Here is an 18,985-nt window from a genome sequence, read left to right as displayed (position 1 = left end):
ATTTTTAAATAAGCACGACGCTTCTAAAATGCGAAATAGCCATACGTTTCTTTTCAAACTGAGCACATCTCAATATTTCTATAAATAAAAGATCTGGTGTAAAGATGGATCACTACTTCTGATACCTTCCCACAAAGGGGCTAACATTTTGAAAAACCGAAAGTCTCATAAAAGAGGATTATGCATGCGATTCTCTTCAAATTTCACATCGCATTTTCTACTAACTCAAGATCTGATAGATATCGATTATCTGATACCTCCCCCACACAGGTCAACATTTTCTATAATTTTAACTTCAACTTCAAAAACAAGTCCGAATTTTTATTTAAACTTGGTATAAAAATATTTCTCTCAACCAGAGATCTGATAAGAATATGAAATTTATCGGCCCACTCCTTCTGGTACCTCCCTCACAAAAGGTCAAAAATTTGTTTAATAAATTATTCGATTAAAATTGGAAATAAGTGTTCGGTTTTCTATAAATTTTGCACACCTCAATATTTATACCCTACACCACAAGGTGGTCAGGGTATTATGTCTTTATGTATTTGTTTGTAATATGGAGAAGGAAACGAGATAGACACATAGTTCCTTTTGGTGATCAGCATAGAATCACATTTAGAGTCGATGTAAGCATGTCCGTCCATTTAGTAAATACTTTTAAATATATTTATTTAAACAATGTATTTTTTAGTTGTGGCTAAAATTTTATTTCTTTAATTATTTTATATTTTATAAATTTTTTTACCTTTGGATTTTTAACTCTGTCTTCAAAATCTTCCTACAGCTGATGTGGATGACTCTTTGTTTAAAAAAAAAAAATAAAAAAAAAATTCTGTAGCTTCATTTTTTTTTGTTTATTAGCCAAATTTTATTTAATAAAAACCGAAATCAATAAACAATTATTCCTTCTTCCTGCAAATCGATGTTAGCCTCCTCCTCTTTTTCCATTTCACTCTCTAAATTCATCACTTCTATTGCCACACACTTAGATGTGACTCTTGTATTTGTTGTAGTAGATATTCTGGGGATCATATTTAGCCTGGAGTTCCTTCCAGTGGTCGGGTTTCTTTTCGATCAAAAAGTGACAGACCTTGTCGATGACCTTCTTTTGCTTTTCGCTGCATTTACTGCACTCGGTTTTCAGGGCATCGGGAATGGCCTTCTTCAGTTCCTGGGCATCGGGAGTGCAACTGCCACGATCCATGAGACAGTTGAAATAATTATTCAAAAGACGATCCGAGGAGAGAATCTCATCGACATTGATGTTGTCGTATTTGGTTGTGTATTTATCTTGGGCGGCAATCGAGGCCACCAAAGTGGCAACCACCAAGAAGGCAACGCTAATGAATTTCATGGTTGGGAAAGACTGCAAAGAGAGTATTCAAAATTAAGGGAATTATATAATTGCCTGGAAATGGCATTTTGAAAATTTGAATTCTTACCTGTATTTCTCTGTCTAATTCCGTTAACGGCAAATCACCGAATAAATTGCCAATTCCAAATTAAACGCTTTTTATATTTTGACTTTCAAATGGCATTCTTATTCTTGAGCCAGAGTCCAGTTTTTAATGCACTTTTGCCAGATGAAACGGGTTTTGAAATTCCCAAAAATATCCCACTTCGAAAAAAAAACAATTGAATTTAAAATCAGAATTTTGTAAATAATCGTCATCAATTAGCTACTGGTTTTTTTCATCTGTTTTTTTGGTAGATGAGCAATCACGATCTGCAATTGCTTCCCGTTAAAAAAGATCAAGGTCATTTTTTTAAATCTATTTTTGGAAACCCATGTCTCCTCTATATGAAAAAAAAAATAAGAAGTCACTCCCATTCAGAATCTTTCTTTACTAACTTTTGATTATGATTAGCAAATTATGATTTCCGTAATTGCTGGTGCCTTAGAGAGAAAGAGAAAGAGAAAAGGAGAGAGAGTGGCGAGAAAAATGCAGAGTCCCCACCCTTCACCAATTAACTGATAATTATAACAGTTCGATTATGACAATTAATAAATGTAATACGGAGTGAACTTTATAACAATTATCGATTTGTAATTTTTTCCCTACATTTCCTCTTGTCTCTTTTTCAAATAACAAATCTCTTCTAGTTCCCCATAACGGTTTTAACTCCCAATACCTTGAACTGAATAAAAACAAAAACCAAAAAAATACAGGTTTTTAGCTCCCCCATTAATTTAGTGGCCCAAATTAGAATATGGAATAAAAAACACATTGAGACTATTTATTTTAATTAAACAAAACTGACTGGTTGTTTTTTTTTTATTAAAATTTGAATTGGGAATCCGCTGCTACTGTACCATGCACGAAAATATGCAATCAAACGGCATTAAACCATCAGTCTCTGCAAATAATAATAGTTCGGACAAGTAAAGAGATTGTTCTTCTACGTCTTTGCAAAAAAAAAAATTAAATGGAGAAACGGAAATTTTAGAATTCTTAAAAAAAGGATATACAGGATGAGATAAAAACAAGTAAAAAAACATTAAGTTCGGCCGGGCCAAACTTTTAATACCCTCCACCTTAGGGTAAAAGAAACATTAGAAGAAATGTGGCAAAAACCATTAATATGCCGAATATCGGGAGGTACCGTTATATGGGGGCTACACCAAAACGTGGACCTATAATTACAATGTTTCGCTACACAAACTAGGACCCACAAATACCAATTTTTAGACAAATCAGTGAAAAATGTTGCAAAAACCATCAAAATACCGAATATCGGGATGTACCGTTATATGGGGGCTATATCAAATCATGGACCCATGCATGCAATGTTTCGCCACCGAAGCTGGAACCCATTATGACCAACAAATAGCAATGTGGCAAAAAAGTGTGGCAAAAATCATCAAATAACCGAATATCGGGAGATACCGTTATATGGGGGCTATACCAAAACGTGGACCTATAATTACAATGTTTCGCCACCGGAGCTGGAACCCATTATGACCAACGAATACCAATTTATAGACAAACCCGTGAAAAATGTGGCAAAAAAAAAACTAAAATACCGAATATCGGGAGGTACCTTTATATGGGGGCTATACCACAACGTGGACCTATACATGCAATGTTTTGCCACACGCTCAGGGACCCGTTATGACCTACAAATACCAATTTCCAGACAAATCCGTGAAAAAATGTGGCATAAATCATCAAAATACCGAATATCGGGAGGTACCGTTATATGGGGACTATACCAGAACGTGGACCGATATATCTCATTTTCAATACCAACCATCCTAGAGACAATACAAATTGCTCTGCTAAATTTTGGCACTCTACGTCAAATAATGTAGGCTGTATCGTGATTTCAACAGACAGACAGACGAACAGACAAGCGGACATCGTTAAATCGACTTAGAATTTTATGCTGATTATAAATATATATATATATATACTTTATGGGGTCATATTTAAGGATGTTACAAACGGAATGACAAAGTTTCTATACCCTCCTTTCCAAGGTGGAGGGTAGAAAAATTAAAAAGTATCAGCCGGTATAACCTCAGCCAATATCGGTTCATCTATGTATAGAAGTGTAGTCGAACAACTGACTGAGGGACTGACATGGAATCAAACCCCAGACGAAATCTTGCACGAGGGGTCTGGTACAACTTGGTGTTATGTGAACGGATCGGAAGCTAAAAACTAAACATTTCGTGTGAGAATCTGGGTCGGAAAGTAGGTTTGGTCACGAAGTTTGTAATTGTATACTTTGTGTTCGAACTTTACTAAATGGTACTTAATTTTTGGCACCATCGCACTCAGTACGCGCCACCCAAGAATGGTTACAAATTGAGGTTCCTCGCTTCATTTCCAGCGCACAATGGCCACCAAAATCTCCGGATACCAATCCATTGGACTATTGTGTCGGGAGTATTTTGCAAACCAAGGCTGGCACTAAAAAATACCACATTGTCGATCACCTCATGCAAGTGCTTCGCCGGGAATGGTCTGAAATACCCCAGAGCAAAATTCAGGCAGCTTGTGACGGTTTCATTGGCCGTTTGAAGGCCATAATTCGTGCCAAAGGTGACCAATTCGAAAAAATCTAAACTTATTCTAAAATTTGATGATATTTCCGACATTTTTTGCTTTCATTCAATAAAATTTAAAAAAATGTAAAAATTATGGTGTTTCACTTTGTTGCATTTTTTTATCTCACCCTGTAGATACCAACAGTGGTCCAAATTTAGTAATATCAAATTTCAGAATTTTATCTCTATCCCTTCACCAAATACCAAATATAATACCATTCAGTACTTTTCTTACAAATGTAGTACACATTTCCGAGACCAACTTCATATGTCTAGGCTATACATGAACAGCGATCCTAATATCAATTTTCAGATTTCAAGCCCTATCTGTTCACCCAATATCAAATTGTATCAAATATAGTACTATTTAGTACTGTTCATGAACTTTTAGTACACATTTTCAAAACCACCTCTTTATCACAAACCTAGCACCAACAGAGACCCCACACAATAGTCCAATGGATTGGTATCCGGAGATTTTGGTGGCCATTGTGCGCTGGAAATGAAGCGAGGAACCTCAATTTGTAACCATTCTTGGGTGGCGCGTACTGAGTGGTCTGCGGCCAAAATGTTTATCTTTCAGAATATTTTCGCGATTATCGCATTTATTCTGATGCCACGGTCGATTAATACGAGCGGAGAGCGACCATCGGCTGTTATGGCGGTCCACGCCATCACCATGACCGGCTTGAGGCATGAGTTCTGGTGGCCAACCGAAGGTGCACATTGTCAGCTGACCTCTTTGGCAAGTATGATCGTGTTCATTTCGTTTGTTTACAAACTGCTGGACAACGAATGTTTTCTCATCGGAAAAAACCAAATTTACCACTTTCGGCCAAGCGCAGCAACTCTTTAGCTCTTTTGAGTCTATTTTCTTTCTGTTGCGGTGTAAGTTCTTGCACTTTTTGGAATTTCAATGGCTTTACCCCGAGCTCATTTTTCAATATTTGCCGAATGGAATATTGCAATATTTTCAGCTCACGAGCCATTTTTCGGCCAATGCAACGCGGGTTTCGATCAAGTCGCTTCTTTACTTTTCGAACCATTTCTGGTATTTTTTTTGCGGTATTGAGCGATGGTTCGAGACACAAAAGATTTATCCACATTTCAATGCAGGAGGGCTCTAGCGATAGCCACTTATGGTTTTCCAGCCAAATATAGAAAAATCACACTATCACGCTTGAATTCCATCACGAATAACTTTTATTTCTAGAAAATTCTCACCTAAATGCTTTTGTACGCTTGTAAACAATATAATGAGCTGTCACTGGAATAATTTTAAGAGCTTTCGGACGAGTGGCCTAGAAATGGCAGCAGTCTAAAGTTGGTTGCAGTTTTTATACCCTCCACCATACTATGGAGGGTATATTAATTTTGTCATTCCGTTTGTAACTACATATTATTGATCAGCGTAAAATTCTAAGACAATTTAGCCCTGTCTGTCCGTCCGTCTGTGTGTCTGTCTGTTGTAATCACGCTATCTTTCGAACGAATAATAATAAAAAACGAAACGATAGAAGGCTAAAATTTTGCACACATGTCTACATTGCCAGTAGGCAGGTTAAGTTCGTAAATGGACCATGTATGTCCACGTTATCATATAGCCCCCATATAACGGTACCTCCCGATATTTTGATGTATTTTGATGATTTTAGCGACATTATTCACTGGAATTGTTTCGAATTTGGTATTTGAAGTTCGTAATGAATACTAAATCCTAAGACAGAAAATGGTTTGTGCAGGTCCACGCCTTCTTATAGCCCCCATATAAGGGTACCTCCCAATATTCGGTATTTTGATGATTTTAGCGTCATTATTCACCAGAATTGTTTCAAATTTGGTATTTGAAGTTCGAAATTGATACTACAGCCTAGGACAGAAAATTGCATGCGCAGGTCCACGTCTTCGTATGGCACCCATATAACGGTACCTCCCGATATTCGATATTTTGATGATTTTAGCGACATTATTCACCGGAATTTTTTCGAATGTGGTATTTGAAGTTCGTAATGAATACTACAGCCTGAGGTAGAAAATTGTCTATGCAGGTCCACGTTTTCATATAGCCCCCATATAACGGTACCTCCCGATATTCGGTATTTTGATGATTTTAGCGACATTATTTACCAGAACTATTTCAAATTTGGTATTTGAAGTTCGTAATGGATACTGCAGCCTAAGACAGAAAATTGTCTATGTAGGTCCAGGTCTTCGTATAGCCGCCATATAACGGTACCTCCCGATATTCGGTATTTTGATGATTTTTAGCAACATTATTCAACGGAATTTTTTCGAATTTGGTATTTGAAGTTCATAATGAATACTACAGCCTGAGGTAGAAAATTGTCTATGCAGGTTCACGTCTTCGTATAGCCCCCATATAAAGGTACCTCCCGATATTCGGTATTTCGATGATTTTAGCGACATTATTCACCGGAATTGTTTCAAATTCGGTGTTTGAAGTTCGTAATTGATACTGCAGCCTAAAACAGAAAATTGTCAGTGCAGGTCCAGGTCTTCGTATAGGCCCCCATATAAAGGTACCTCCCGATATTCGGTATTTTGATGATTTTAGCGATATTATTCACCGGAATTGTTTCGAATTTGGTATTTGAAGTTCGTAATGGATACTACAGCCAAAGACAGAAAATTGTTTGTGCAGGTCTACGTCTTCGTATGGCCCCCATACAACGGTACCTCCCGATATTCGGGTTTTTTTATGATTTTAGCACCATTATTCACCGGAATTGTTTCAAATTACGTATTTAGAGTTCGTAATGGAAACTACAGTCTGTGACATAAAATTGTCTATACAGGTAGAGGTCTTCGTATAGGCCCTATATATCAGTACCTTCCTATATTCGGTAGGTACAATACCCACCGAAATTTGTCGTATTTGATGTTCGTAATGGCTGCTATAGCCTGTGACAGAAAATTGTTTCGAATTTGAATATGGTAATGGCCTAAGACAAACAAGGCCTATGTAGGTCCCCGTTGTATAGACCCCAATATAACGGCTATATTCGGTATTTTTAAAATTTTAACAGAATTTTTTATGGATTTTATTCTTTGAAAATTTTCAAATTCTTTGCAAATGGTGGTTCGGCCCGGCCGAACTTACTGATTTTTAACTTGTTATTTTTTCCCTTAGAACCCCATGAAAAAATGTGTGTGTGTTTTTTTTTTTTTAAATTTCTACTCTTTTATTATGACCAACAGATTTGTTTTCAAAAACTTAACAAAACATCTACAAACAATAACAATTGGTGCAAAAACTAAGACTTCAATTTTGTTGTTGCAAAACATTTCTACTATAAAAAAACAAGTAAAAAAACTTTTCGTTGAATTCCGAAAATTTCCCTCTCATCATCATCCGATCATTACTTTGAGTATTTGGCCATTGGTTTCTTTGCGGGGTAGTTGAGGTATTTCATCAAATTTAGATCTTGATACCACGTTTCTCGGCTTCAGCCTTGTATTTGGTGGCATAGATGTGCTCGGGATCGTATTTCTCCTGCAAGGCCTTCCATTCTTCGGCTTTGTTTTCGATAATGTAACGAATAACCTTATCGGCGGCGGCCTTTTGCTTTTCGTTACATTTACTACATTCGGTTTGCAAGGCATCGGGTAGGGTATTTTTCAATTCACGGCCATCGGGGGTGCAGGTGCCCTGATCCACCAAACATTTGTAGTAGTTGCTGAAGAGACGATCGGATTTTAGAATTTCATCCAAATCGATGTTGTCGTATTTGGTGGTGTATTTATCCTGGGCCATGACAACGGCGGCGAACAGGGCAATGGTGACAATGAGGAATTTCATGTTGACTTGCGGTTGAATGAGACTGGAAAGAGAGAGTGGGAGAGAGGGAGAGAGAGAATAAATGAATAGTTCCGGTATTTTTAAAAAATAATTTCAATTGAATGATTTTTTTTTAGGTTAGGAACACCATAAAGAGTCAAATTATAGAGGAATACACAAATACGAATAGGACTTCGGATCGGTATGTATTTTAATGGATATTTTTGTTTATAAAACTAGACAAGATAAAAAAATTGAGGAATATTTTGATTTTTTTAAACAACTTAAGGCTCAACTCAAGGCCCCTTTTTTCTCAGCGTTTTTAAGATTTTTCAGTTGATAATTTTTCAATATTTTTTATAATTTTTTAACGGTTCCACAATAATTGTATTTTAAGTTTATCACTATTTTTTTTTTTGAAATTAATTATTTTCAAAACGTCTTCAAAATAGAGACACCGACCTTCAAAGAACTTGTTGTAACTTTACTTGGCAATGTTCAGCTGGTGATTGCTGTAACCAAACGACTAGTTAACTCAACTGGCGGTGGCACCGTTTTTATATTGAAATTTACCCGCCAGCCAGTTCAATTGCAACAATGCGCTGTGGTTGCAGTGATCTTGGAGAGCCAAAGCCAGGTTTCCCACCCCACCCCCAATTCAAGTGATGCACCATCGCTCACAGTTGTTCAGGTGAGAACAATGATTTTGCCTGAGCTTTCATGGCCTCCATTGTGTGCCAAAGCTTAGAATAAAAAAAATGTGGTAGCAGCACGTGTCTCGTGTCTCAGAATCCGACATTTAAATTATTTTTTTAATTTATTAAAAAGTGGAAAAATAGTTTGTATTTAATTAGAGAAAGTGGGAATCTGAATTATTTATTAAGTAACTTGAAGGTTAAGTCGATTTTGCGATTTTGCAACAACGATGATTTAATTCAAAACAAAATATCAGATGATGTGCGCAAAAGCCAAGAGAACAATCACTGTTTAACAAAAAAAAAAAAAAAAAATAAATAAATAAATAAAAAATCGGAATATTTTTCAACCTTAAATAACTGCCCCTTAAAATGTCAATATTTAAGGAGTTATGGTCGTTTTAAAAAAGGCTATTTTCTCACTTTAAATAGCTGCCATCAAAATGATGCTAAAAACCCCGAAATGTCAATATTTAAGGAGTTATGGTCGTTTTAAAAAAGGCTATTTTCTCACTTTAAATAACTGCCATCAAAATGATGCTAAAAACCCCGAAATGTCAATATTTAAGGAGTTATGGCCGTTTTAAAAAAGGCTATTTTCTCACTTTAAATAACAGCCATCAAAACGATGCTAAAAACCCCGAAATGTCAATATTTAAGGAGTTATGGCCGTTTTAAAAAAGGCTATTTTCCCACTTTAAATAACTGCAGTCAAAACGATGCTAAAAACCCCGAAATGTCAATATTAAGGAGTTATGGCCGTTTTAAAAAAGGCTATTTTCTCACTTTAAATAATTGCCATCAAAATGATGCTAAAAACCCCGAAATGTCAATATTTAAGGAGTTATGGCCGTTTTAAAAAAGGCTATTTTCTCACTTTAAATAACTGCAGTCAAAACGATGCTAAAAACCCCGAAATGTCAATATTTAAGGAGTTATGGCCGTTTTAAAAAAGGCTATTTTCTCACTTTAAATAACTGCAATCAAAACGATGCTAAAAACCCCGAAATGTCAATATTTAAGGAGTTATGGCCGTTTTAAAAAAGGCTATTTTCTCACTTTAAATAACTGCCATCAAAATGATGCTAAAAACCCCGAAATGTCAATATTTAAGGAGTTATGGCCGTTTTAAAAAAGGCTATTTTCCCACTTTAAATAACTGCAGTCAAAACGATGCTAAAAACCCCGAAATGTCAATATTTAAGGAGTTATGGTCGTTTTAAAAAAGGCTATTTTCTCACTTTAAATAACTGCCATCAAAACGATGCTAAAAACCCCGAAATGTCAATATTTAAGGAGTTATGGCCGTTTTAAAAAAGGCTATTTTCCCACTTTAAATAACTGCAGTCAAAACGATGCTAAAAACCCCGAAATGTCAATATTTAAGGAGTTATGGCCGTTTTAAAAAAGGCTATTTTCTCACTTTAAATAATTGCCATCAAAATGATGCTAAAAACCCCGAAATGTCAATATTTAAGGAGTTATGGTCGTTTTAAAAAAGGCTATTTTCTCACTTTAAATAACTGCCATCAAAATGATGCTAAAAACCCCGAAATGTCAATATTTAAGGAGTTATGGCCGTTTTAAAAAAGGCTATTTTCTCACTTTAAATAATTGCCATCAAAATGATGCTAAAAACCCCGAAATGTCAATATTTAAGGAGTTATGGTCGTTTTAAAAAAGGCTATTTTCTCACTTTAAATAACTGCCATCAAAACGATGCTAAAAACCCCGAAATGTCAATATTTAAGGAGTTATGGCCGTTTTAAAAAAGGCTATTTTCCCACTTTAAATAACTGCAGTCAAAACGATGCTAAAAACCCCGAAATGTCAATATTTAAGGAGTTATGGCCGTTTTAAAAAAGGCTATTTTCTCACTTTAAATAACAGCCATCAAAACGATGCTAAAAACCCCGAAATGTCAATATTTAAGGAGTTATGGCCGTTTTAAAAAAGGCTATTTTCTCACTTTAAATAATTGCCATCAAAATGATGCTAAAAACCCCGAAATGTCAATATTTAAGGAGTTATGGTCGTTTTAAAAAAGGCTATTTTCTCACTTTAAATAACTGCCATCAAAATGATGCTAAAAACCCCGAAATGTCAATATTTAAGGAGTTATGGCCGTTTTAAAAAAGGCTATTTTCTCACTTTAAATAATTGCCATCAAAATGATGCTAAAAACCCCGAAATGTCAATATTTAAGGAGTTATGGCCGTTTTAAAAAAAGGCTATTTTCTCACTTTAAATAACTGCCATCAAAATGATGCTAAAAACCCCGAAATGTCAATATTTAAGGAGTTATGGCCGTTTTAAAAAAGGCTATTTTCTCACTTTAAATAACTGCCATCAAAATGATGCTAAAAACCCCGAAATGTCAATATTTAAGGAGTTATGGCCGTTTTAAAAAAGGCTATTTTCCCACTTTAAATAACTGCAGTCAAAACGATGCTAAAAACCCCGAAATGTCAATATTTAAGGAGTTATGGCCGTTTTAAAAAAGGCTATTTTCCCACTTTAAATAACTGCAGTCAAAACGATGCTAAAAACCCCGAAATATCAATATTTAAGGAGTTATGGCCGTTTTAAAAAAGGCTATTTTCCCACTTTAAATAACTGCAGTCAAAACGATGCTAAAAACCCCGAAATGTCAATATTTAAGGAGTTATGGCCCTTTTTAAAAAGGCTATTTTCCCACTTTAAATAACTGCAGTCAAAACGATGCTAAAAACCCCGAAATGTCAATATTTAAGGAGTTATGGCCGTTTTAAAAAAGGCTATTTTCTCACTTTAAATAACAGCCATCAAAACGATGCTAAAAACCCCGAAATGTCAATATTTAAGGAGTTATGGCCGTTTTAAAAAAGGCTATTTTCTCACTTTAAATAATTGCCATCAAAATGATGCTAAAAACCCCGAAATGTCAATATTTAAGGAGTTATGGTCGTTTTAAAAAAGGCTATTTTCTCACTTTAAATAACTGCCATCAAAACGATGCTAAAAACCCCGAAATGTCAATATTTAAGGAGTTATGGCCCTTTTTAAAAAGGCTATTTTCCCACTTTAAATAACTGCAATCAAAACGAAGCTAAAAACCCCGAAATGTCAATATTTAAGGAGTTATGGCCGTTTAAAAAAGGCTATTTTCTCACTTTAAATAACTGCAATCAAAACGAAGCTAAAAACCCCGAAATGTCAATATTTAAGGAGTTATGGCCGTTTTAAAAAAGGCTATTTTCTCACTTTAAATAACTGCAATCAAAACGAAGCTAAAAACCCCGAAATGTCAATATTTAAGGAGTTATGGCCGTTTAAAAAAGGCTATTTTCTCACTTTAAATAACTGCAATCAAAACGATGCTAAAAACCCCGAAATGTCAATATTTAAGGAGTTATGGCCGTTTAAAAAAAGGCTATTTTCTCACTTTAAATAACTGCAATCAAAACGAAGCTAAAAACCCCGAAACGTCAATATTTAAGGAGTTATGGCCGTTTTAAAAAAGGCTATTTTCTCACTTTAAATAACTGCAATCAAAACGAAGCTAAAAACCCCGAAATGTCAATATTTAAGGAGTTATGGCCGTTTTAAAAAAGGCTATTTTCTCACTTTAAATAACTGCAATCAAAACGAAGCTAAAAACCCCGAAATGTCAATATTTAAGGAGTTATGGCCGTTTTAAAAAAAGGCTATTTTCTCACTTTAAATAACTGCAATCAAAACGAAGCTAAAAACCCCGAAACGTCAATATTTAAGGAGTTATGGCCGTTTTAAAAAAGGCTATTTTCTCACTTTAAATAACTGCAATCAAAACGAAGCTAAAAACCCCGAAATGTCAATATTTAAGGAGTTATGGCCGTTTTAAAAAAGGCTATTTTCTCACTTTAAATAACTGCCATCAAAACGATGCTAAAAACCCCGAAATGTCAATATTTAAGGAGTTATGGCCGTTTTAAAAAAGGCTATTTTCTCACTTTAAATAACTGCCATCAAAATGATGCTAAAAACCCCGAAATGTCAATATTTAAGGAGTTATGGCCGTTTTAAAAAAGGCTATTTTCTCACTTTAAATAACTGCCATCAAAACGATGCTAAAAACCCCGAAATGTCAATATTTAAGGAGTTATGGCCGTTTTAAAAAAGGCTATTTTCTCACTTTAAATAACTGCCATCAAAACGATGCTAAAAACCCCGAAATGTCAATATTTAAGGAGTTATGGCCGTTTTAAAAAAAGGCTATTTTCTCACTTTAAATAACTGCAATCAAAACGAAGCTAAAAACCCCGAAATGTCAATATTTAAGGAGTTATGGCCGTTTTAAAAAAAGGCTATTTTCTCACTTTAAATAACTGCAATCAAAACGATGCTAAAAACCCCGAAATGTCAATATTTAAGGAGTTATGGCCGTTTTAAAAAAAGGCTATTTTCTCACTTTAAATAACTGCCATCAAAACGATGCTAAAAACCCCGAAATGTCAATATTTAAGGAGTTATGGCCGTTTTAAAAAAGGCTATTTTCTCACTTTAAATAACTGCCATCAAAACGATGCTAAAAACCCCGAAATGTCAATATTTAAGGAGTTATGGCCGTTTTAAAAAAGGCTATTTTCTCACTTTAAATAACTGCCATCAAAACGATGCTAAAAACCCCGAAATGTCAATATTTAAGGAGTTATGGCCGTTTTAAAAAAGGCTATTTTCTCACTTTAAATAACTGCAATCAAAACGAAGCTAAAAACCCCGAAATGTCAATATTTAAGGAGTTATGGCCGTTTTAAAAAAGGCTATTTTCTCACTTTAAATAACTGCCATCAAAACGATGCTAAAAACCCGAAATGTCAATATTTAAGGAGTTATGGCCGTTTTAAAAAAGGCTATTTTCTCACTTTAAATAACTGCCATCAAAACGATGCTAAAAACCCCGAAATGTCAATATTTAAGGAGTTATGGCCGTTTTAAAAAAGGCTATTTTCTCACTTTAAATAACTGCCATCAAAACGATGCTAAAAACCCCGAAATGTCAATATTTAAGGAGTTATGGCCGTTTTAAAAAAGGCTATTTTCTCACTTTAAATAACTGCAATCAAAACGATGCTAAAAACCCCGAAATGTCAATATTTAAGGAGTTATGGCCGTTTTAAAAAAGGCTATTTTCTCACTTTAAATAACTGCCATCAAAACGATGCTAAAAACCCCGAAATGTCAATATTTAAGGAGTTATGGCCGTTTAAAAAAAGGCTATTTTCTCACTTTAAATAACTGCAATCAAAACGAAGCTAAAAACCCCGAAACGTCAATATTTAAGGAGTTATGGCCGTTTTAAAAAAGGCTATTTTCTCACTTTAAATAACTGCAATCAAAACGAAGCTAAAAACCCCGAAATGTCAATATTTAAGGAGTTATGGCCGTTTTAAAAAAGGCTATTTTCTCACTTTAAATAACTGCATCAAAACGATGCTAAAAACCCCGAAATGTCAATATTTAAGGAGTTATGGCCGTTTTAAAAAAGGCTATTTTCTCACTTTAATAACTGCCATCAAAATGATGCTAAAAACCCCGAAATGTCAATATTTAAGGAGTTATGGTCGTTTTAAAAAAGGCTATTTTCTCACTTTAAATAACTGCCATCAAAACGATGCTAAAAACCCCGAAATGTCAATATTTAAGGAGTTATGGCCGTTTTAAAAAAGGCTATTTTCCTCACTTTAAATAACTGCCATCAAAACGAATGCTAAAAACCCCGAAATGTCAATATTTAAGGAGTTATGGCCGTTTAAAAAAGGCTATTTTCTCACTTTAAATAACTGCAATCAAACGAAGCTAAAAACCCCGAAATGTCATATTTAAGGAGTTATGGCCGTTTTAAAAAAGGCTATTTTCTCACTTTAAATAACTGCAATCAAAACGAATGCTAAAAACCCCGAAATGTCAATATTTAAGGAGTTATGGCCGTTTAAAAAAAGGCTATTTTCTCACTTTAAATAACTGCAATCAAAACGAATGCTAAAAACCCCGAACGTCAATATTTAAGGAGTTATGGCCGTTTAAAAAAAGGCTATTTTCTCACTTTAAATAACTGCAATCAAAACGAAGCTAAAAACCCCGAAATGTCAATATTTAAGGAGTTATGGCCGTTTTAAAAAAGGCTATTTTCTCACTTTAAATAACTGCAATCAAAACGAAGCTAAAAACCCCGAAATGTCAATATTTAAGGAGTTATGGCCGTTTTAAAAAAAGGCTATTTCTCACTTTAAATAACTGCCATCAAAACGATGCTAAAAACCCCGAAATGTCAATATTTAAGGAGTTATGGCCGTTTTAAAAAAAGGCTATTTTCTCACTTTAAATAACTGCAATCAAAACGAAGCTAAAAACCCCGAAATGTCAATATTTAAGGAGTTATGGCCGTTTTAAAAAAGGCTATTTTCTCACTTTAAATAACTGCCATCAAAACGATGCTAAAAACCCCGAAATGTCAATATTTAAGGAGTTATGGCCGTTTTAAAAAAAGGCTATTTTCTCACTTTAAATAACTGCAATCAAAACGATGCTAAAACCCCGAAATGTCAATATTTAAGGAGTTATGGCCGTTTTAAAAAAGGCTATTTTCTCACTTTAAATAACTGCAATCAAAACGATGCTAAAAACCCCGAAATGTCAATATTTAAGGAGTTATGGCCGTTTTAAAAAAGGCTATTTTCTCACTTTAAATAACTGCAATCAAAACGATGCTAAAAACCCCGAATGTCAATATTTAAGGAGTTATGGCCGTTTTAAAAAAAGGCTATTTTCTCACTTTAAATAACTGCAATCAAAACGAAGCTAAAAACCCCGAAATGTCAATATTTAAGGAGTTATGGCCGTTTTAAAAAAGGCTATTTTCTCACTTTAAATAACTGCCATCAAAACGATGCTAAAAACCCCGAAATGTCAATATTTAAGGAGTTATGGCCGTTTAAAAAAAGGCTATTTTCTCACTTTAAATAACTGCAATCAAAACGATGCTAAAAACCCCGAAATGTCAATATTTAAGGAGTTATGGCCGTTTTAAAAAAAGGCTATTTTCTCACTTTAAATAACTGCCATCAAAACGATGCTAAAAACCCCGAAATGTCAATATTTAAGGAGTTATGGCCGTTTTAAAAAAAGGCTATTTTCTCACTTTAAATAACTGCCATCAAAACGATGCTAAAAACCCCGAAATGTCAATATTTAAGGAGTTATGGCCGTTTTAAAAAAAGGCTATTTTCTCACTTTAAATAACTGCCATCAAAACGATGCTAAAAACCCCGAAATGTCAATATTTAAGGAGTTATGGCCGTTTTAAAAAAGGCTATTTTCTCACTTTAAATAACTGCAATCAAAACGATGCTAAAAACCCCGAAATGTCAATATTTAAGGAGTTATGGCCGTTTTAAAAAAGGCTATTTCTCACTTTAAATAACTGCCATCAAACGATGCTAAAAACCCCGAAATGTCAATATTTAAGGAGTTATGGCCGTTTTAAAAAAGGCTATTTTCTCACTTTAAATAACTGCCATCAAAACGATGCTAAAAACCCCGAAATGTCAATATTTAAGGAGTTATGGCCGTTTTAAAAAAGGCTATTTTCTCACTTTAAATAACTGCCATCAAAACGATGCTAAAAACCCCGAAATGTCAATATTTAAGGAGTTATGGCCGTTTTAAAAAAGGCTATTTTCTCACTTTAAATAACTGCAATCAAAACGATGCTAAAAACCCCGAAATGTCAATATTTAAGGAGTTATGGCCGTTTTAAAAAAGGCTATTTTCTCACTTTAAATAACTGCCATCAAAACGATGCTAAAACCCCGAAATGTCAATATTTAAGGAGTTATGGCCGTTTTAAAAAAAGGCTATTTTCTCACTTTAAATAACTGCAATCAAAACGAGCTAAAAACCCCGAAATGTCAATATTTAAGGAGTTATGGCCGTTTTAAAAAAGGCTATTTTCTCACTTTAAATAACTGCCATCAAAACGATGCTAAAAACCCCGAAATGTCAATATTAAGGAGTTATGGCCGTTTTAAAAAAGGCTATTTTCTCACTTTAAATAACTGCAATCAAAACGATGCTAAAAACCCCGAAATGTCAATATTTAAGGAGTTATGGCCGTTTTAAAAAAGGCTATTTTCTCACTTTAAATAACTGCCATCAAAACGATGCTAAAAACCCCGAAATGTCAATATTTAAGGAGTTATGGCCGTTTTAAAAAAGGCTATTTTCTCACTTTAAATAACTGCAATCAAAACGAAGCTAAAAACCCCGAAATGTCAATATTTAAGGAGTTATGGCCGTTTTAAAAAAGGCTATTTTCTCACTTTAAATAACTGCCATCAAAACGATGCTAAAAACCCCGAAATGTCAATATTTAAGGAGTTATGGCCGTTTAAAAAAGGCTATTTTCTCACTTTAAATAACTGCAATCAAAACGATGCTAAAACCCCGAAATGTCAATATTTAAGGAGTTATGGCCGTTTTAAAAAAGGCTATTTTCTCACTTTAATAACTGCCATCAAAACGATGCTAAAAACCCCGAAATGTCAATATTTAAGGAGTTATGGCCGTTTTAAAAAAAGGCTATTTTCTCACTTTAAATAACTGCAATCAAAACGAATGCTAAAAACCCCGAAACTGTCAATATTTAAGGAGTTATGGCCGTTTTAAAAAGGCTATTTTCTCACTTTAAATAACTGCAATCAAAAACGAAGCTAAAAACCCCGAAATGTCAATATTTAAGGAGTTATGGCCGTTTTAAAAAAGGCTATTTTCTCACTTTAAATAACTGCATCAAAACGAAGCTAAAAACCCCGAATGTCAATATTTAAGGAGTTATGGCCGTTTTAAAAAAGGCTATTTCTCACTTTAAATAACTGCATTCAAACGATGCTAAAAACCCCGAAATGTCAATATTTAAGGAGTTATGCCGTTTTAAAAAAAGGCTATTTTCTCACTTTAAATAACTGCAATCAAACGAAGCTAAAAACCCCGAAATGTCAATATTTAAGGAGTTATGGCCGTTTTAAAAAAAGGCTATTTCTCACTTTAAATAACTGCAATTCAAAACGATGCTAAAAACCCCGAAATGTCAATATTTAAGGAGTTATGGCCGTTTAAAAAAAGCTATTTTCTCACTTTAAATAACTGCAATCAAAACGAATGCTAAAAACCCCGAAATGTCAATATTTAAGGAGTTATGGCCGTTTTAAAAAAGGCTATTTTCTCACTTTAAATAACTGCAATCAAAACGATGCTAAAAACCCCGAAATGTCAATATTTAAGGAGTTATGGCCGTTTTAAAAAAGGCTATTTCTCACTTAAATAACTGCAATCAAAACGATGCTAAAAACCCCGAAATGTCAATATTTAAGGAGTTATGGCCGTTTTAAAAAAAGGCTATTTTCTCACTTTAAATAACTGCATCAAAACGATGCTAAAAACCCCGAAATGTCAATATTTAAGGAGTTATGGCCGTTTTAAAAAAGGCTATTTTCTCACTTTAAATAACTGCCATCAAAACGATGCTAAAAACCCCGAAATGTCAATATTTAAGGAGTTATGGCCGTTTAAAAAAGGCTATTTTCTCACTTTAAATAACTGCAATCAAAACGATGCTAAAAACCCCGAAATGTCAATATTTAAGGAGTTATGGCCGTTTTAAAAAAGGCTATTTCTCACTTTAAATAACTGCCATCAAAACGATGCTAAAAACCCCGAAATGTCAATATTTAAGGAGTTATGGCCGTTTTAAAAAAGGCTATTTCTCACTTTAAATACTGCAATCAAAACGAAGCTAAAAACCCCGAAATGTCAATATTTAAGGAGTTATGGCCGTTTTAAAAAAGGCTATTTTCTCACTTTAAATAACTGCATCAAAACGATGCTAAAAACCCCGAAATGTCAATATTTAAGGAGTTATGGCCGTTTTAAAAAAGGCTATTTTCTCACTTTAAATAACTGCAATCAAAACGATGCTAAAAACCCCCGAAATGTCAATATTTAAGGAGTTATGGCCGTTTTAAAAAAGGCTATTTTCTCACTTTAAATAACTGCAATCAAAACGATGCTAAAAACCCCGAAATGTCAATATTTAAGGAGTTATGGCCGTTTTAAAAAAGGCTATTTTCTCACTTTAAATAACTGCAATCAAAACGATGCTAAAAACCCCGAAATGTCAATATTTAAGGAGTTATGGCCGTTTTAAAAAAGGCTATTTTCTCACTTAAATAACTGCCATCAAACGATGCTAAAAACCCCGAATGTCAATATTTAAGGAGTTATGGCCGTTTTAAAAAAAGGCTATTTTCTCACTTAATAACTGCCATCAAAACGATGCTAAAAACCCGAAATGTCAATATTAAGGAGTTATGGCCGTTTTAAAAAAGGGCTATTTTCTCACTTTAAATAACTGCAATC

The 18,985-nt window shown here is 34.3% G+C and overlaps 2 protein-coding genes across 3 annotated transcripts in view; both read right to left on the bottom strand.

Moving 5' to 3' along the window:
* Nucleotides 1-846: 846 nt before the first annotated feature.
* Nucleotides 847-18,985, bottom strand: part of LOC101898743 (ejaculatory bulb-specific protein 3) — a 183,143-nt gene continuing 165,004 nt past the window's right edge. The window contains exons 1-2 of one of the 2 annotated variants that reach the window (XM_005190342.4): nt 1,446-1,576; nt 847-1,369 (exon numbers count right to left, since the gene is read on the bottom strand). In XM_005190342.4, coding sequence (XP_005190399.1) covers nt 989-1,357 — 369 coding nt within the window. In that variant the 5' untranslated portion in view covers nt 1,358-1,369; nt 1,446-1,576 and the 3' untranslated portion in view covers nt 847-988. Of the gene's footprint in view, nt 1,370-1,445; nt 1,577-18,985 lie in introns of those variants that run through there. The other variant, XM_059131096.1, reaches the window with a different exon arrangement.
* On the bottom strand, nt 7,232-8,475 carry LOC101898571 (ejaculatory bulb-specific protein 3). The gene is made up of 2 exons (XM_005190341.4): nt 8,319-8,475; nt 7,232-7,899 (listed from the first exon to the last, which is right to left on the bottom strand). Exon 2 carries the CDS (start codon nt 7,875-7,877, stop codon nt 7,497-7,499), a length of 381 nt encoding a protein of 126 aa, XP_005190398.1. The 5' UTR covers nt 7,878-7,899; nt 8,319-8,475; the 3' UTR covers nt 7,232-7,496.

Source organism: Musca domestica, unplaced genomic scaffold (genome assembly GCF_030504385.1).
Source record: "Musca domestica strain aabys unplaced genomic scaffold, Musca_domestica.polishedcontigs.V.1.1 8, whole genome shotgun sequence".
NCBI classification, from domain to species: Eukaryota; Metazoa; Arthropoda; class Insecta; order Diptera; family Muscidae; genus Musca; species Musca domestica.
Note: the sequence above shows the minus strand (reverse complement) of the source record. Positions and strands in the feature narration are given on the sequence as shown.